Raw genomic sequence first — 18987 nt, 5'->3', positions numbered from 1 at the left:
CCGAGGTAGTATCCCAGCGCCCCTCGAGCGTTCGAACCCATCGTCCACACCGCGCCGTCGGCGTCGAGCACAGCCGTGAAGGTGTCGCCGCACGACACGTCGACGGCGCGCGCGCCAGCCATGTTCGGCACCTTACGCGGCGTGAATTGTGTGCACCTCCGCTCGCGTTCGCGTTCGTCGTCGGACGCCGAATCGTCGACGGCGACGGAGTATCCCAATCGCCCGAGCGCTCCGTTTCCCCACGTAAACGTCTCGAACGCATCCGTCGTCACCGCGCTGTGCGCGAGACCCGCGGAAACGCGCACGACGCGCACGTCGCATCCAAAGCTACGCACGAGCGTCGGAAATACCACCGCCTCGTCTCCGCGTTCGCGTCCGAATCCCAAAACTCCGTCTCGAGCGCACCCCCACGCGTACACGCTCCCGCTCTCATCCACGGCGAGCGCGTGAAACTTGGACGTGCTCACCCGCGACACGTTCGCCTTCATCAGCGCCCCCTCCACGCGCGCGGGCTTGCGCTCGGTCTCCGTGCTCCCGGTCCCCAAGCAATAATTCGCCCCGCTTCCAAACGAACGCACAAACGTCGTTCGCGCCGCTTCGTCTCCCCCACCCCCGATCGCGCGTTTCCTCGCCCGATCCCTCGTCAACTTTTCACTGATCAAATCTATCGCCCCCCGTCCTCGTCGATCGCGCGGTCGCTCCCAATCCGCGTTTCGACACGTCTTTGACAGCGTTTGACAGCACGCCAACGCGCCGTAATGCGCCGCGTGGTGCATCGCGCCCCACCCGCTTTCCTCATCCACGCCCTGTCGCCCCACATCCAGCGTCGGCGCGAATCCAGCGTCTTTCGCGTCTTTCCCATCGTCTCCATCGTCCCGATCGCTCGCCCTCGCGTTCGCCGCGCCCTCGTCGCACCTCGCGCGTCGTCTCGCCAGCGCCGCCACCGCCGCCGCGTCGTCTCGTCCGCTCAGCGTCCGCATCGCCCCCTCCACCGCCACGTCGTCGTACGCGTCCACGATCGCGGTGAGGCATCGCGGACGCGCGCCCGTCGCGTATCCCGCCCTGACGGCGTCGAGCGCGCCCAGCGCCGCGGCGAACGCGTCCATTCGCGTCGTCGTCGTCGTCGCATCCATTCGCGTCGTCGTCGCGGTCGCGCGTCGCGCGTCGTCGCGCGTCGTCGCGGTCGCGGTCGCGCGGGTCGAGTCGTCAGCGCGCGCGCATCGTCGGCGCGGGTCGAGTCGTCGGCGCGTCGCGCGCGCGTCCGAGTGCGACGACGACGGTTGGGCGCGCCCGTCGCGCCAGAACGCGTCGACGCGCGCCCGTCGACGGACGCGCGGCGACGGACGCGCGGAACCGCGACGCGCGTCGCGACGCGCGACGCGCGACGCGCGGCGCGAGCGCGTCGACGCGCGTCGACGCGCGCGGACGCGGCGGCGAGGGCATTCGTTATCTTGAGGGCGCGACGCGCGACGCGGTGACGCGGTGACGCGGTGACGCGCGGGGCGACGCGCGGGACGACGCGCGGGACGACGCGGGAGACGTCGCGAGGAGACGGCGACGATGTCGCGCGCGAGGTCGATCGAGGGCGGCGCGCACGCGCCGAGCCTGGACGCCAAGGTCGCGAGGGCGTTCGCGGCGTTCGATCACACGTTCACCGTGTGCGACGCGACGAGGGAGGATTGTCCGATCGTGTACGCGAGCGATGGGTTCCTGCGGATGACGCAGTACGGCGCGGACGAGGTGATCGGGCATAATTGTCGATTTTTGCAGGGAGAGGCGACGGATGGGAACGACGTGCGCGAGCTGCGAGAGGCGATTAAGCGGGGCGATCGATGGAGCGTGCGGTTGTTGAATTATAAGAAGGATGGGACGCCGTTTTGGAATTATCTCGTCGTCGCGCCGGTGAAACTGGCGGATGGGACGGTGGCGAAGTACATCGGCGTGCAGGTGGACGTGACGGAGGTGAAGGACGCGACGACGGGCGAGCGAGGGATCGATTTCGATGAGGAAGGGATGCCAGTGCCGAGTCGCTACGACGCTCGCGCGGCAGCCGTGTCGCTAGGGCGCGTGAGCGAGGTGGAGAACGCGGTGCGAGCGGCGGAAGGGTTATCTGAGGATGGCGTGGACGACGCGGGCGCGAGGAAGGGACGCGTGGGTTTGGATTTGGCCTCGACGCTCGAGCGCATCGAGCAATCGTTCGTCATCACCGATCCGTCGTTGCCCGATCATCCGATCGTGTTCGCGAGCGACGGTTTCATGGATTTTACTGGATACTCTGTGGATGAAATCTTGGGACGGAACTGTCGGTTTTTGCAAGGGCCGAAGACGGATCGAGCGGCGGTGGCGAAGATTCGTCAGGCGATCGAGCTCGGGGAAGAGTGTACGGTGCGATTATTGAATTACACAAAGAGCGGAAAGCAGTTTTGGAACATGTTCACGTTGGCCCCCGTGCGTGATGACCAGGGAATTGTACGATTTTTTGCGGGCGTACAGGTGGACATCACCGCGCACGATCCGAGCACCGAGGACGAGTCGATCGCGGAGATCACGTTCAAGGGCACGGATGAAGAGAACATAGCCATATCGAAGGGCGCGGCGAGTATGGTCGCCGGTGCGACGGCAAAAGACAAAGAGTTCGAGCCACCGTGGGTGCGCATGCACGGGAAAATGCTCACGCCCAAGCCTCATCAAATTGAAAATCGTCGTCATTGGGAGGCGCTGCGCAAGGCGACGAACGATGGCACCAGAGCTTTAACGATCGACGACTTCGTGCCGGTAAAGCGCATTGGACAAGGCGATGTGGGCACCGTGCACTTGGTTACCCTCGCCAAACAGCAAGATATCACGTTCGCATTGAAGATTTTGACCAAGCAGGAAATCATCGACCGCAACAAGCTTCACCGTTTGCACACTGAGTCGACGATTTTGAACGAAGTCGACCACCCATTCGTGGCGACGTTGTTCGCGTCGTTTCAAACCGCGACTCACGTGTACTTTTTGATGGAGTATTGCGAAGGAGGCGAGCTATATGACTTCCTGCAAAAGATTCCAGACAGGCGTCTGAGCGAAAATGCGACGAGGTTTTACGCGGCGGAAGTACTCGTGGCGCTCCAGTACCTGCACTTGCTCGGATTCGTGTACAGAGACTTGAAACCGGAGAACGTTTTGCTACGTCGTAGTGGGCACATCGTTATCACCGATTTCGACCTGTCGTTTTGCGCGACATGCAAACCGCACATTAATATTCAACCTGGGAACCCGTCTTGGATCGCCGGCGAGCGAGCCGTCGAGCAAGCGTCGTCAAAGAAGTCACTCAAGCCGCCGCGACTGCCAAAGAACGGTTCCAATCCCATGCTTATGGCGGAACCGTTCACATTCACGAACTCTTTTGTCGGCACGGAAGAGTATCTTTCCCCAGAGGTTTTGAACGGTACCGGCCACTCCGGTTCGGTTGACTGGTGGGAACTGGGCATTTTCATGTACGAGATGGCGTACGGCACGACACCGTTCAAATCGGCGACGCGAGAAGAGACGTTCAACAAAATCTCGGATGGGAAAGTGACGTTCCCAGATGACGTTCCCATGAGCGACGATTTCAAAGATTGTGTCGGTAAATTACTGCAGCACGATACGACAAATCGCTTGGGCACGCTCGGCGGTGCCGAAGAAATTAAGTCACACCCATTTTTCAAATCCATCAATTGGGGTTTGCTTCGTTGGGAAGTGCCCCCGAACATTCCAAAACTTAAGCCTACGCGCAGTGCACCACCCCCAGCCAAGGAAGAACCGGAAGAGATGTTCGAGATCGAGGTGTAGACGCAAAACTATTGCAGCTCGAAATTTTCAATTCACATTCACAAATCGAAACTAAATCGGCGGAATGAACGGCTCGTCGTCGTCGTCGTCGTCGTCGTCCCTCAACGCCTTCACCAGCGGATGTTTCTTAAGATCTGGCTGTATCGTAACGATGCGTTCAATCAAAATCCGCGTGGCGTTCAAGTCTTTTCGACACTCGAGCTTCAACGTCGCCCAATTAAAGAGCACGTCGACGCAATCGGGATCCGGCTCTAACGCCTTTAAGTAATACGCTTCCGCCTCATCTAACTCTCCTCGCGCCTGTAATATCATCGCTAAATTATTCGCCGCGTCCACGTTCGTCCCGAGCTCCAGCGCGCGTCGATACTCCCGCTCCGCGTCGTCAAACTTTTCCAGCGTTTGATAAAAGTTGCCCAACATGAATCGACTCTCTGGACTCTCATCCGTCTTCACGCGCTCTTCGAAGAACGTTTTTGACTGCGCGATCAGCGCATCGAACGCCCACTCCACTTTCGCCGCTCTCTCGTCGTCGCCGGCGTCGCGCGCCGCCTGTAACTCGACGCGACGCGCGGCTTTGAGACCTTCGAACGAGGTTCGTCGGCTCACTCTGAGCACGCTTTCGGGCGTTTCCTCGTCGCTCGGCGCCGCCGAGGCGCGAACGACGACGCGCGCGCGCGTGCGACGGTGCCGGCAACGCGTCGCGTGGGCGCGCGGCGCGCGCGAGGACGTCGAGGCGACGGCGTGCGACATGGCGCGACGGAGAGTCGACGTGTGCGGCGCCGCGGGGCGGTTTCTTCGTTACATCGATATCGAGAGGACGTCGACCGCGAAAGCTGCGCGACATCTATGGTCTACACTGCTTCGTCCGAGTTGACGCGCGGGTCCGTGACCTCGACGTCGGCTTCGATGAATTCCTCGGGCGCGGGAAGGTCTAAATCGGCGTACGTCGCCGACGTTCGACGGAAGAACAAACCCGGAGTGTCCACCGAGCGCACGCGCGGTAAATGCTCGCGCATGATTGCTTCGATTTCGTCCGAAGCGTCTTGGATGAGCTTCATGTCCTCAGGTTCGAGGTTTGCGGAATCCGTGGCGAAATCGCGAAGGGTGGCGAGGTGATAGACGAGCTTTTCGCTCGCCGACGCGCCCTTCAGTCCGGTTGGCGAGTCAGCTTCTGAAATCACGCTCCCTTCGCGTTGATCGCGACGAGATGACGCGCCATCATCGCGCCAGAAGTCTGCAACACGTTCGCTGAACGGCGAACCGCCGTCGACGGAACTGCCGCGACGTTCCTCGCTCGTTCGTCGCGCCGCAGTTTCAATTGAGTTTCTTCGGACCAGCTCAACTTTTTTGACAATGTCGTCTCCGGGCTCGACGTTGCTCACGATGGCGTTCTTCTGATCCTTCTGTAACCACTTCGGCCCGAGCGTGGCGATGATGACCATTCCGAGCGGCGCGGTTAAAATGATTGAAAATACCGCCGTAGTGAGAATGTCGTTGCCCCACGACACGTACTCGGCGGATTTTTTCTTCTCTATGATGTAATCCAGCGGATCAGATGCCAGCGCAGCTTGGACGGTGGCTTTGGGGATCCATGCCAAAGACACAAACGCGCGCTCGATTCGCGATAGCTCACCGCCGCCCACGGCTACATAAGCCATGGGCAAACGAATGCAAATACCGATGAGGAGAAGACCGATGGATTTGGGAATCGTCGACGGCGTGACGTCTTTGAAACTCACCGCCGTGCCGATGACGCCGAACAGCAAGGGCTGAAATATGAAACGCCATAACTTGGCCAAATCAGTCTCCACACCGTGCGCGTGATCGTCGGAAGGTCCGTTTGTCAGCGCCGGGTGCGGCTTGTTCGTGCGCCAACACTTATTGGCCGAGATGCCCAAAGCGAGCGCGGACATGGCGCCACCACCGTTGAACCCGTAATGTCGACCTAAGAACATCGTAAACAACCCTAAAATCATAACCATGGACGATCTCTTCCAACGCTCGTTCCAAATTTTCGTCATACCGCAAATAACCCCCCCGAGCGTGCCGACGCACAGACCCGCCAACACGTCCACGGGACCGTGCAAAATCGTCCACGCCATGTGTCCCTTGCTGCCTAGCGCGAACGACTTGAAGATCGTGTACCCCGTGATCGCTACGACGTCATCAAACGACGCCGCCGCGACGACTAACGACGGAATTCCCTTCGCCACGCCGTAACCGAGCGATTGTAACTCAAACATGCCGAGCACCACCACCGCGGGCGACACCGCGCCCAGGATGAACCCCAAGCACATCCCGAGCGGGAACGACATTTTAAATATCAGCATCGAAAATAACCCGCACGCGATCGCTTCAGAGAGCCCTGGCATGACGGTCAATCGACTCGCCATCCATCCTATCGAGCGAAACGCGTCCAAATCTAACTCTAACCCGCTCCGCATTAAAATCACGCTCAAACCGGCGGCGCGAATGTCGCTCGACCACCGCTCTGGCAAATCGTTCACCAGGCCTCCCGGCACGTTTCTCAGCAGCAACCCGCACAACAACATTCCAGTCAACGACGGTAGCCCACACATCACCGCCGCGGCCCCACCGACGTGCGCGCACGCCCAAATCAGCGCCACCGCCCAGACGCCGCCGCCGCTCAGCTCGACGTTCGCCCCGTTCGGCGCCATCACCTCCCCGAACGCGAACCGCAGCATCGCCCACATCGCGCACGCCATGACGCAGAACGACAATCGATCGTAGTTGAGCTTGCGCTCGCGCACGATGCGATTCGCGCGCTCGTGCTCGCTCTCCGTCGCGTCTCTGCGCGACGAACTGCGCGACGGACGGCCGCGCGTTGTCGCGACCGTGCGCGCCAACTCCTGCGCGCGCTGACGCAGATGAAGCCCCATCACGCGTTCGTTCGCGTTCGTTCGCGTTCGTGGCGCTCTCGGGCGCGGCGATCGCGCGCGTCGCGCACTGCGGCGCGCGCGACTCTTCGCGTCACTTTCGAGGAGAGGGAGGCCAGGAGACGCGGCGCGCGGCTGAAACGCGATGCATGTGCGGTGAAATGCTAAACACTAAACGCTAAACGAAATCAAGGAGAGAAGAATGAACCGCTGGCACCTAAACCGCCGCGAATTTGCTCCGCGAGCGCGGCGACTTTGCGCTCGAGGTCTTCGTTGCGGCGGCGCTCGTCGCTCAAGCCGCGCTCGAGGTCCTCGCATCGCACGCGGAGGGCGGCGTGTGCGTCGGCGACGATTTGGGCGTCGTTCCGCATGCGATGTAACGCGCGACGGAGCTCGACGTTTTCTTTTCTGTACGCCTGCACGCTCGCGTCGGTGCCGAAAGCGAAGGTGGTCGCCGCCGGCTTGTCCGGACTAGCGAAATCGATAAGCGCCGACGCCGGGGAGGACGCGTGTTCGTCGTCTCGTTCGTCGTCTCGTTCGATCGACTTGTCATCGCGCAGAACGCTCGTGCTCACCGGTGGAGCGCGATTTTCATCGCTCGCCAGGGCTTCGTGCTCGGGGAAATCTTCCGGCACGCGCAAGATTTGCGTCTCGTTTTGGCACGCTCCGTTGTATCCACCAAAGGCGACGACGGCGTCCTCCATACCATCGCGCGTGCTCAGCGCGCACAACGTCATGCCTTCTCCCACGATCGGCGGTGCGAGAAATGCATCGTTCCGATCGACCCATTCCATCTCCTCCAAATCTAAAATCGAACACTCTGAGAGCCCGCGCTCGTTGTTGCCTCCGCCGACGAGGACCCAGAACCGACCGTCTTTGATCAAGACAGCCGCGTGACCCGCGCGAGGCTCGACGCGCGCCGCGCCGCGAGGATTCACCTCTATCCATTTGTGTTGCACTAAGTCGAGCGCAAAGAGTGATGAAAAACATTTCGTCGATCTGCCCGTACCGCCGAAGACGAGCAGCGTGTCTTGGCCCCACATCGTCGCAGTGTGCTCCGCGCGAGACTCTGGAGGGTGCCCACCGGGTGCCTTCACCGCGCGCCACACGAAAGAAGTCATGTCTAAAATCCACGCGTCGTTCAAAAATCGTCGCTCGTCGTCTTCGCCGCCGAAGACGATGCACTTGTGTTCGCCGACCATCGTGACCGAGGCGCCGCGACGCGCGCACGGCGCTTCGTCTCCGCCGGTTTCAATCTTGACCCATTCCACTTCGTCTAATCCATCGTCTTTCGTTTCCATCCTGTACACCGACATGGCGCTCGTCTCCGGTCCCTTGAACCGGCCGCCGACGACGAAGACGACGCCTCGACACGTCACCGCCCGATGCCCCGCGCACGCCGGTAACGCGCTCGTCCCCGGCTTCGTCTTCAACCGCCGCCACGTCGACGTCGTCAAATCGAGCTCGTGCGTGTCGTTCATGAATCGTCCGCGAAACGATCCCCCGATGACGTACATCTTCGCGCCCGCGACGGTCGCCGCGTGTTGAAACCGCGCCGTCGGCTTCGTCCCCGCGTACTCCAAAAACTCCCATCTCCCGCGCTCGACGCGCATCGCCTCCGGCAGCGCCTCCATCCCGCCCTTCGCGTGCATCCCACGATTGCTTCGCCGCGCCTCCGTCGCCGCGCCGTCCCACCAATTCGGTTTTTCCTCGTCCAGCACCTTGACGTACAGCCGCATCGCCTCGTTCGCCGGCGTCGCGTCCAGCGCCTCCCACGCCCGCGCCATCGCTCGCAGCGCCCGCGGGTCGCCCTCCGCCAAGTGCGCGTCCTCCGCCAGCGCCTCCGCGTCGGACGCGCCCGTCTGTTCGCGCACCGTCGTCAACGCGCCGCGCGTCGCGCGTCGCTCCAACGCGAAGAGCATCAATCGCGTCTCGTCGCTGAAAAACGACCGCGCCGCGCTCGAGTTCCCCACGCGCGTCGCCGCGTGAAACCTGCGTCGCGCGTTCGCGCGCGGGTCAGTCGCCGCGCTCGAATCGCGCTCGAATCGTCGCGCTCCAACGGTCGCGGTCGAGTTCGTCAGAGCGCCGCGCGCTCGCATGCGCGCCGCGCTCGGACGCGCGCGCACCGCTCCGGGTACGGCGTCGGGCACGGGTTCGCCATCGCGCGCGCTCGGACGCGCGCGCGCGTCGCGCTCGCGAGTGCGGATCGTCGCGCGCGACGCGAATTCCGATCCGAATCCGACGCGCGTCTCGAGCGACGGCGACGCGATGCCGACGACGATCGATTGGTCCGTCGTGGACTTCGACGCGGACGTGGGACGCGCGCACTGGACGCGCGAACGGCGACGAGAGACGGGGGCGCGCGTTCGACGCGCGCTCGAGGCGGCGGCGGAGACGCGACGCGCGGGACGCATGGCGACGTACGACGAATCCGGCGACGAGGAGGAGAGCATGGAGCGCATGAGCGTGGAATTCGCGGCGGAGGCGCTGATCGCGAGCGGGACGTACGACGCGGACGCGAGAGCGGGATTGAGAACGCGGGCGACGCGCGCGGGCGAGTCGTGGAGGACGTTCGCGGAGGCGGAGGACGGCGCGGCGGAGCGAATGCGACGCGCGGCGGCGTTGGACGATGGGAGCGAATCGGAGAGCGAAGAACGAGCGGAGGGGGAGTGGTCGTGGACGCGGGCGGTGAAAATCGGTGGAGCGGCGGCGATCGGGGGGGCGGCGTTGTTCGTCACGGGGGGGGTCGCGGCGCCGGCGGTGCTGGCGTCGTTGAGCGGGCTGGGCGTGATAGGCGCGGCGACGACGGGGGTGTTGGCGACGCTGGGCGGCGTCGGCGCCGTGTTCGGCGCCACGGGCGCGGGGCTGACTGGGTACGCGATGTTGCGTCGAACGTCGACGGAGATGGAACAGTTTCAGTTCATTCCTCTGCGCGGCGTCGGGCGACGATTCGCGCTGCACGTGTTCGTTCCTGGATTTTTGCGCGATGAGCGCGATTTACTCCGCGCGTGGGGAGCGGAAAAGAATCAATACGTCGTCGTGATCGATGATCCGGGCGAACTCGGGATGACGCTCGAGCGCGACGACGACGGCTATTTGATCGTGCAAACCACCGACGCGTTGAAGCAGACCGTCAAGGGCGCGGCGTCTCTGGCTGGGGTGATCTCTGGGAGTATCTTGGTTTCTTACCGCTCGATCGATCCGCAAGAGTTGGCGCGTTCGCGTTCGAGTAAAATCTTGAGCAAGAAGGGCAAGACGCCGAAGATTGAGGAACTGGAAGCCATGCCGCGGCCGTTGGAGCTACGACTGCAACTCACCAAGGACGAGGCGTTGGATAAAAAAATGGACTCGCTGGTGGAAAAGATGAGGGAGGTCGTGCTGGAGAAGACGATCGACGAGAAGGACGCCGAAGCGCCGGCGGCAAAACCTGAGTGGGGAAATCACACCGGCGAACAATACGTGCTGAACTGGGAGCCGTCCACGCTCACCGAACTCGGCACCGCGATGCAGTTCGTGGGTGGTAAGTACGCCATCACGGTCGCCGCGCCGAAAGTTTTAGCTCGAACCGCGCTCGCGTCGATCACGACCGCGGTGTCTTGGCCGGTGACGCTCCTCAGCTGCGCGTGCTACCTAGACAATCCGTGGACGATTGCGCGAGCAAAGGCGGAAATCGCCGGGGAGGAAATCGCCAACGCTTTGCTCACCCAGCAGCACGGTCGACGACCCGTGACGTTCGTGACGTACAGCTCTGGCGCGTTTGTGGTTCAGAGCGCGCTGATGAAGCTCCACGCCGCTGGTGAAAAGGGAAAGAAAATTGTCGAGCGCGTCGTGTTCATTTCGGCGCCGATGTCTACGTCGAATAAAGTCTGGGAACCGATGCGAGAAGTGGTATCGGGGCGACTGGTCAATGTGTACGTCCCCGACGACTGGATGCTGCTGTTCTTTTATAGACTCAAGAGCGTTGATACGACGCTCGGATTGGCTGGGTTACAGCGCGTCGATAGAGATGACGTCGAAAACTTTGAAATGTCTTTTAAGCACGCGAACATCCCCGACGAGATGTCTCGCATTCTCAACGAAATAAATCTCGACGAATAACGAGGTAAAAAACGTACGATCTAGCTACTTGTTGTACTAAGTATATTCACATAATTATCAGTCTAACGTACCGCCGGTATGCTGGTACTCGTTCAACTACCAGACACGCCGTGTGATTCCTTCTTCGCCTCCGCGCGCTCTCGAGGGAACTCTTCGGCACGAATCGCGGCGTGATTGATCAACTCCTGCAATTTTGAATGAGATTCAGCGCTCGGATTGAGACTACCGGTGCGATGCAACTGATTCATGCACTCCGAAAATACGATGAACGTGTCAATGTCGTCTAGCGGGCTTTGGCACGAATCGTCATCGTCGTCGAAGAAGAAATGCTCGTCGTCTTCTGAGTCGACGTCGCCGGCGCGAGAGTACGGATCAGCGTCTTGCGCTTGCTTCGCCAACGCGCGGAGCGTCGTCGCGTCAAAGTGCATTTCTCCATCATCGTCCTCTTCGTCAAAGTTGTGTTCCTCGTATTCGTCTTCGCCGTCGAAGAGGCCAAGGCCATTCCATTGATGCCTACTCTTGCCGCTCGCTTCATCCGACTTGCGCTCCGTGATTTGCAATCGCAAATCTTCGAGTAAAGAGATGAGCGTGTCAAGAATACCTCCGAGCGCACCTCGAATCTCAGGTGTTAACGACTCTGCCGGCGCTTGCAAAAGCGCCATGAGTCCCAACGCGCAAACTTTCTTGGCGTGTTCAGAGGTGAAGTTTTTACGTTCTCCACTCTTCCTGCGCTCGGCGAGCATGTTCGACCACAACGCGAACACTTCGTTCGTTTTGCCAGTTCGGTTCGTCGCTGCCAGCGCAAGCGATGCGTTATAATGAAGTGCATGCGCGTAAGTCATCATGAGCCAATCCCTAAAGTGTGGCAACTCCGCAGTCGCGAGACACGCAAGTGCAATGTTCACGTACGGTTCGATGACGACGTCGACGCGGCCGCGGCAATTCGTCATCACGCACTCCATCAACTTTGGCGCTGGCAAGCAATCGGGCTCGGGATAATCGCCTCCTAATACCTTTTCGCACAGCTTATACGTATCTTCCACGTAACTCGAGCCAGGGGTGAGAAAGTGCTCCGTGCCTCGACTGATGTAGTTGTCGAGCGGAATGAGCATATTCTCGAAATATTGCAGCGCCCAGTCATCCATCATGCGCATCATCAGCGGCCAGAGTTCCCACATGCGTGGTGTCACGACCGGAGTGAAATACGTTAGGTAGGACAATATCTCCAAAACTTCCTCAAACACGTCGTATCCTTCTTCGCTAATCATTTTATGCAAAATTGGGAACACGGCGGCTTCAAGTTCGGGGTACATGTGCGGTAAACTAGAAACGGATTCGAGAATCGTCGACATGGCGCGCAGACATCCCATGCATGCCATCATGCCGTACTCATCGTCATCCTTTCCTTCAGCTTCTTGCACAACCTTCCAGAACGCTGCGGCGAGGTTCTGCGTCATGCCCAAAGCGAAGGGCGCGATGTCTTCGCCAAACTTTTCGGTGATTGTTTCAAGCGTGTACACAACATCTTCCGACTCCACTTCGTTCATGAGCTTGAAAAACTCGTCTAACAACTGTGGTAGAATACCCTTCAGCGCGCTCACGTCGTCTGTGGCTTGCACAAAAGCTCCGAGCCCAACGACTGCCTCGAACCTCACCGGAATTTCGGGATCCTTCATCGCATTTACGACGCTCGAAAACAGCTGCATAAAGTTATTCTGGTCTCGGAACGTGATATCCGAATACTTTGATACGCACGATACCGCCTTGGCGCGAATATGACCATGTACACAACCAAATGCCGGAACAACATGCGTCATGAGCATACCTTCGATTTCCTTTGCGTAATCCGGGTGCGTGGATAAAAGTTGCGACAGGGTGGTGATGACGAGCAGCGCGCCATCGAGTTCGTATCGCGCTCTAGCGTCCATCGGCCCGGATCTGACGCTGGAAGAGTTTTTGGTGAATATTTGAACCATCGCGCCTAACACCTTTGGCAAGTTTTCCTTCAGACGCCTGCCGGTAATCACCAATTCTTGTGTGTAACTGCACGCCGCGGTTCGTGGCGAATACATGTCTTCTATGAGATCTTGTGATTTTCGAACGTACTCTTGGGGATCATCCTTCCACAGCTCGTCGTCCTCAGCGCTGAAACATAGCATTGGAAATACGATTTGCTGGAAGATTGCATCGAGGTGCGGCTCCATGTGCTTGTACATCGTCGGAACCCCCAACGCCGTGGAGAGATGGTGCACGGCGAGATTGACGACTCGGTCGGGCATCACCGCACCCGTGGCGAGGGAGCTCAGTAATTGGATGTATACTGTCACAAAGTGTCCAGCGTATTTGTCACGATACACCGTCGCTTGAGCCTTGTCGTGAGGTTGGCACTTTTTCAAGTTGCCGTATCTATTGAACATCCGATTGACGACGTGCATCGCCCACTTCTTCGTCTTCCACCACGGCCAATGTTTCAACTCAGTCTTATCGTCCGTCGGCATATTCTCTGTCGGCACTGGCGCGGTGATGATCGCGTGAAACGCCGCCATCCATTCCCGAAACGTCCCTTCCTCGCGCAAAGACGGTCCGACGTTAAGATACGTTGCGCTCAAGTACGTCTTGCAAATCGCCTTCTTCAACTCCTCCAATTCCGTGTCCGGCGGGCCTTGATACGCAAGCAACGCCTTCAAAATCTCCAGCAACTTTGGAAACACCACGCGTATCATCTCTTCGATGTCTGCTCGCTCATCCACCGCCTTGAACTCATACTTTCGACACAGCGCGTGCAACACCAACACCGTCCCGCACAGCTTTCCGCTCTCGCTCGACGACGCGGCGTTCAACCCATCCAGCACCTGATTCGCCACCTCCGGCCAACGCCCGGGGAAATCATGATGAACGATCACTCGCACCGCCTCCACGAGCTGACTTCGCACCTTGCTCGGCGTGTTCGCGATCGCCTCCAGCGCGACGCGTCGAACCGCCGCTTTGTCGCCCTCGTCCAAGATCGGATTCGTCTCCGTCGTCGCCGTCGCGCCTTCGCGCTGCGTCCACGACTTATTGACGAGATGCTTGAAGTAAATGCTCGCGCTCTGCCGCGTGCCCATCTCCGTCGCGGCGTCGCTCGCGAGGCCGAGAAGGCCGAGCGCGGCGCCGCTGCGGGCGGCGGCGGATTTTAAAAACGCGTCGGCGGCGACGCGCGTGCCCTCATCGGCGCTCACTGACCCAGCGAGTGCGGCGCGAAGGTCTTCCATGTCGCCGAACCGCGCGCGCGGTGCGACGACGGACGCGCGGGCGTGTGCGGGGAGTGGCACGCGCCGCGCGGAGGGTTGACGCCGCGCGGAGGCGAGCGAGACGCGAACGTCGGGCGACGGAACGAGACGCGTGGCTAGAAACGCTGTCGCGTGCGTTACAAGGGTAAAACGAGACGACGTGATCACCACGAGTACTTGGCGTCGATGAAACGGTCTTCGTAGAGCTCGGCGGCGCGATCCCAACCCAAATCGCGCTCGAAACCGCGCGCTTGAATACGGCGAAACGCGTCCCGGTGATCGCGATAGGTTGTAATCGCGTGGCCCATGGCGTCGATGAGCTTGTTCGTTTCCGCGCTATCAAAAGTCCAACCGTTACCGGTGTCATTGAACGGGTCGTATTGCTTCACCGTGTCTCGTAAGCCGCCGACGGCGTGGACGACGGGCACGGTGCCGTACCGCATCGCGTACAGTTGGTTCAATCCGCACGGCTCGAATCGGGAGGGCATCAACAGAATGTCCGCCCCGGCGGTGATTCGATGCGCCATTTGCACCGAAAACCCAACCCAGGCGCGACATTTGTCGTGATGTCGGCTCTCCATCCCCCGCAGAGCGTCTTCCAAATCGCCCCGCCCGCTGCCCAACATGATGAGTTGCACGTCTTGGCTCATCAACCATCCTTCAGCTTCGGCGATCAAGTCTACGCCTTTCTGGTCATCGAGACGCCCGATGAATGCTAAAATAGGCACGTCTTCGCGTTCGGCCAACCCGAGTTGGCGCTGAAGCGCGAGTTTGCACGCGCGCTTGCCGTCCTCAAACGCGCCGGCGCGCGGCTCGTATCTCGCGTATCCGTCGCCGTCCAAATGATGATCAATGTCGGGCGACCACTCGTTCAAGTCGATGCCGTTGACGATGCCACTGAGCTTGTGCTCGCCGAATTCGCGAATCGTCGGCGCGAGCCCCCAGCCGCCCATGTCCGTCGTGATCTCCCACGCGTACCCTTCGCTCACGGCGATGACTTTGGTGGCGAGACGCAATCCGGCTTGCATGATGTTCATGCATTCACCGCCCATCGGATCGTCGAGCAAGAAGTGGTGCTTGTAATGATCTGGAAGCTGCAAGTTGTTGAATTCGACTAAAGGTCCGCGACCCTGGTGCGCCATGTTGTGAATAACGAAGCACGAGCGCGCGAACTCAAACTTGCCGTGATCGCGATAGTACGCCTGCAAGTACACCGGAAGCAACGCCGCGTGCCAATCGTTGGCGACGAATATTAAATTTTCATCTCCATACGGCACACCTCCGCACGGCACGTGCCACACCGCCTCTAAAGCGGCTTGACACAGCATCGCGTTGCGAAACATCGCGTCCGAGCGTTCGCCCGCGTAAATGTTGTCGCGCACAAAGTGATAGGCGCCGTGATCGACGAACACAAAATCCACCCCATCGCGGTACGAGTGAAAGTACCCAACCTCCACTTGACTCCCGAGAATGTTTAACGTCAACCGAACGTCGGTGTCGTACACTTCTTCGTACTCTTTATACCTCGGCGCGACGACCATCACGCGATGGCCTCGCCCGGCGAGCGCCTTCGGAAGCGACTGCATGACGTCACCAAGACCGCCAGTCTTACTAAACGGCGCGCACTCGCTCGCGACCATGATGATGTTCAGCCGCTCTCGACATTTCGGCGCCGCCGGCGCTTCACGTTCCGCCTCCGCTTCCGCCGCCGCCGCCGCGACCGCCGCCGCCTCCGCGACCGCCGCCTCCGCGACCGCCGCCTCCGCGACCGCCGCCTCCGACGCCGTCCCACCCCCCCCGCTTCCCGCGCGCTCCACGAACGCCGACGCGTCCTCGAACGCCGGCTTCCCCCCCCCCCCGTACGCGCTCTTCTCTTCCCGCGCCGCGCGTCGCCGTTCCAACCTCTCCGTCAGCGCGCGCCGCTTCTCCAGCAGCTCCACCGACTTCGCCCTGAGCGCCTCCAACCGCGCCGCGCGCGCGTCCTCGTCCTCCGTCGTCGTCATCGCCGCGCGTCCTCGCGTCGCGCGCGCGACGCCGCGCCGCGCCATTCGCGCGCGTCGCGCGCGTCCCGTCGTCGTCGCCGCGTCGGATGCGACGCCGCGCGTCGTCGCCGCGCCGCGCGCCATCGCGTCGAGATTCGCGCGCGGTCGTCGTCGTCGCGGTCGTCGTCGTCGTCGGCGCGCGCGTCGCGTCGCGCGCGCGCGTCGTCGCGGCGTCGCGTCGTCGCGGCGGTGTCGCGCGTCCGCGACGCTGACGCGGATCGTGGGATTCGAACCCGAGTCTCGCGGTTCGTCGATTAAAAACACGGACCGGGTACGATGCTCGAAGACCGCGCACTGCGTCGACGGGGGACGACGACGCGCGGCGATGGCGATGGCGACGGCGCCGGCGCGGTCGAGCGCGCGACCGGCGGCGCGACCGACGGCGCGACGCGCGGCGCGACGGCCGGCGCGACGCGCGACGACGACGCCGCGACGCGCGCTCGAGGACGACGACGCGCGGTACTCGAACGAGACGAAACTGCGAAGCGAGGCGCAGGCGCCGTTTCGCGTGGCTCGACAGTTCCTCTACGGCGCGTGCGCGGCGTCGGCGACGATCGGATTCGGGATCGCGACGATCCAGGCGGCGACGAAGGCGGCGGGGGCGCCGAACGCGCCGCCGCTGGAGGGATCGCTGGAGAATTTGGCGATCGACGGCGCGGCGCTGGCGACGTTCGCGTGGCTGTACGCGCGAGAGGAGGCGGCGCGCGAGCGACAGATGGCGAGGATCGGGCGCGAGGAGAGGTTGGGGCGATTGCGGGTGGAGCTCGCGGGGGGGAAGACGGTGCGGTTGGAGGATTTGCGGTCGTTTTCGAGGGTAGTCGTGGTGAGCGGGGACGAGGCGTACGCGCGAACCGCGCTGGAGGACGCGGAGGACGTCAGGGAGGCGTTGATCGAGCGCGGGGTGCTCGTGGTGCCGGTGATTCGAGGAGACGGCGCGATCGAGGCGCCGAGCGCCGAGGATCGCAAGTTTCGATGCACGCCGCTGCGCGCGAACGATTGGTTGGAGTGGGTCGCGGAACAGAAGAAGATGTCAAAGGTGAGCGACGATAAAGGGGTTTACGTTGGGTTGCGAATGGACGGTCGAGTGCGCTCGTCGGGCACCGGGCGCGTGCCGTTCAATCGATTCGCGGTGGAGTTACCGCCGGTCGATTCGTGGGGGGGGGCGCTCGACGGATTCGACGGGCGAGTCGGCGTCGATAATTGAGTCTTTTAGGCACCACATTCGTTAGGCGAGCGGCGCGCGCGTGTGAAATTATGATGTTGTGATGCCACTTTATATCATTTGCGTCTCATCAATACGCGTACGGCTGGTTCACGAAGACGTCCGCGAAGGCGAAGCCGGATCGCACGCACGCGTGTTTCGCCTGAATCGTCAACACGCTCTGCGAGGGCGCGGCGAAGCCGACGCGAGGTCCGAACTCGCTCGACACCTGGACTGGACGCCTGTTTGATCTCGCGTTGAGCAAGTTTCCGAGAAACTGTCGCGTTTGTGCGCCGCGCGCGCGCTGTGGCACCGTCGTCCATCGCACGTCGACTCCAAACTCTGTCGGCGATAATCGCGTCACCGTCGCCTCGATGCCGACTGGAACGTTCTCCACCGTCACCTGCACTTCGTCGCATTCGTCGGCGCGCGACGATGAACGCACCACAGCGATGAGCTCGACCGATTGCGGCGCGAGCGGTGCGGCGACCGAATACGCGTTCATCGTCAAAGACAACTCGGGATCGCGTTCGACTTTTCTAATCTCCCACGCGCGGTTCGGCGGCGCGAGCGGCGTCACCATTTGCGCGTGAAGCGCCTCGAGACCATCACGCCATATGATTTCCGTCGCTAACTCACGTTCGTCGCGCCAACGTGGCGTGTCTGGCCGAAGATACAGCGTCATCATCGCGTGCGCGATGATGGAGTCCAAGCTCTGTAAACCTCTGGTGCCTTGAACGAGATCGCATTCGCTCATCGGCACGATGGCGTGACAATGCGTGGCGCCATTACCAGCAGTCACACGCACTCTCGGTGCGCGCGATTGGTCGTAGTAAATCGCCGAATCTCGCAGACCACCCATTCCATCGTTTTCTCCGGCGACAAAGACGGTTGGGACCGTCATCGAGCTCGCGAACTCGCGAAACAATTCGGCGCCGATGTCGTCGACGCCTGTGAAGGGAACTTCCGTGCCGATGGTAGGCGCGAGCGCGACTTCTGCTACCACTCTTCCGGGGAGCTCCGCATCTAGCCGCTGAGCGAGGTATTGCGATAGAGCGCCGCCGACGCTGAAGCCCATCGTGCCGATGCGAGACGTATCGAGCTTGCCGTGCAACGCGAAGCTCGGATCCGACTGCGCGAGGTCGACCAAGTACCTGCTCGCGTGCGTGAAAAAATTCAGATAGCGCGTCGCCATCTCGCGAAGATCGATGCCGCTCACCGTCGAAGTGGTTCCTGGGAACATGCCTCCTTGGATCGGGCGATTCCCGTTCGGGTCGATACTCGCCGGCGTCGCGACGGCAAAGCCGTTGGACGCAAGCGCGCGAATGACGTTCGCCATGAGCGTTCGCCATGTCGAGAACGGAAAACCGTGTATTGGAAACATGAAGAGCACGAGCGGCGCGGGTTCATCCATCACGCCCGTGGGATGCGTGACGACGATTTCCCCTCCCTCGCGAGCCGACGCGGATGGGATGGCAACCGTCACGGTGTCGAACTCAAACAAACCGTCCTGACCGAAAGCATTAAGCGACGCCGCGTTCGCCACGGTCGATGCATATAACAGGAGAACAACTGTCGTCGCGCGCAAGAGACTCGCGCGCATCGACCGAGCGCGCGTCGACGAGTGCGACGGGTTCGCGCGTCACGTACATCCCTCGTCGTCG

The 18987-nt window shown here is 61.4% G+C and overlaps 9 protein-coding genes and 1 pseudogene across 9 annotated transcripts, besides 1 other annotated feature; 3 read left to right on the top strand and 7 right to left on the bottom strand.

Annotated features, from left to right (window-relative positions):
• Positions 1-8: 8 nt before the first annotated feature.
• Positions 9-488, bottom strand: OSTLU_40439 (predicted protein; the record flags this gene model as incomplete). Its single annotated transcript, XM_001421624.1, has 1 exon — positions 9-488. A coding segment is annotated over one exon (480 nt), but the record flags the coding sequence as incomplete, so codon positions are not given.
• A 1072-nt stretch (positions 489-1560) lies between these two features.
• OSTLU_40751 (predicted protein) lies at positions 1561-3816 on the top strand (the record flags this gene model as incomplete). Its single annotated transcript, XM_001421760.1, has 2 exons — positions 1561-3285; positions 3337-3816. The coding sequence occupies 2 exons, from the start codon at positions 1561-1563 to the stop codon at positions 3814-3816; spliced, it is 2205 nt and encodes a 734-aa protein (XP_001421797.1).
• A 114-nt stretch (positions 3817-3930) lies between these two features.
• OSTLU_18417 (predicted protein) lies at positions 3931-4236 on the bottom strand (the record flags this gene model as incomplete). The annotated part of the gene is made up of 1 exon (XM_001421623.1): positions 3931-4236. A coding segment is annotated over one exon (306 nt), but the record flags the coding sequence as incomplete, so codon positions are not given.
• Positions 4237-5222: 986 nt separating this feature from the next.
• OSTLU_40732 (CPA1 family transporter: sodium ion/proton) lies at positions 5223-6395 on the bottom strand (the record flags this gene model as incomplete). The annotated part of the gene is made up of 1 exon (XM_001421622.1): positions 5223-6395. A coding segment is annotated over one exon (1173 nt), but the record flags the coding sequence as incomplete, so codon positions are not given.
• A 506-nt stretch (positions 6396-6901) lies between these two features.
• Positions 6902-8635, bottom strand: OSTLU_27916 (predicted protein; the record flags this gene model as incomplete). The annotated part of the gene is made up of 1 exon (XM_001421621.1): positions 6902-8635. The coding sequence occupies one exon, from the start codon at positions 8633-8635 to the stop codon at positions 6902-6904; it is 1734 nt and encodes a 577-aa protein (XP_001421658.1).
• A 346-nt stretch (positions 8636-8981) lies between these two features.
• Positions 8982-10850, top strand: OSTLU_25626 (predicted protein; the record flags this gene model as incomplete). The annotated part of the gene is made up of 1 exon (XM_001421759.1): positions 8982-10850. One exon carries the CDS (start codon positions 8982-8984, stop codon positions 10809-10811), a length of 1830 nt encoding a protein of 609 aa, XP_001421796.1. The 3' UTR covers positions 10812-10850.
• OSTLU_25624 (predicted protein) lies at positions 10846-13915 on the bottom strand (the record flags this gene model as incomplete). Its single annotated transcript, XM_001421620.1, has 2 exons — positions 10846-11666; positions 11698-13915. The coding sequence occupies 2 exons, from the start codon at positions 13913-13915 to the stop codon at positions 11653-11655; spliced, it is 2232 nt and encodes a 743-aa protein (XP_001421657.1). The 3' UTR covers positions 10846-11652.
• Positions 13916-14245: 330 nt separating this feature from the next.
• OSTLU_2524 lies at positions 14246-15765 on the bottom strand (annotated as a pseudogene; the record flags this gene model as incomplete).
• Positions 14246-15765: a sequence feature.
• Positions 15766-16453: 688 nt separating this feature from the next.
• Positions 16454-17326, top strand: OSTLU_27912 (predicted protein; the record flags this gene model as incomplete). The annotated part of the gene is made up of 1 exon (XM_001421758.1): positions 16454-17326. The coding sequence occupies one exon, from the start codon at positions 16454-16456 to the stop codon at positions 17324-17326; it is 873 nt and encodes a 290-aa protein (XP_001421795.1).
• An 88-nt stretch (positions 17327-17414) lies between these two features.
• On the bottom strand, positions 17415-18926 carry OSTLU_93818 (predicted protein; the record flags this gene model as incomplete). Its single annotated transcript, XM_001421619.1, has 1 exon — positions 17415-18926. One exon carries the CDS (start codon positions 18924-18926, stop codon positions 17415-17417), a length of 1512 nt encoding a protein of 503 aa, XP_001421656.1.
• Between the last annotated feature and the right edge of the window lie 61 nt (positions 18927-18987).

Source organism: Ostreococcus lucimarinus, chromosome 15, assembly GCF_000092065.1.
Source record: "Ostreococcus lucimarinus CCE9901 chromosome 15, complete sequence".
Taxonomy (NCBI): domain Eukaryota; kingdom Viridiplantae; phylum Chlorophyta; class Mamiellophyceae; order Mamiellales; family Bathycoccaceae; genus Ostreococcus; species Ostreococcus sp. 'lucimarinus'.
This window is presented reverse-complemented; position numbering and strand designations above follow the sequence as displayed.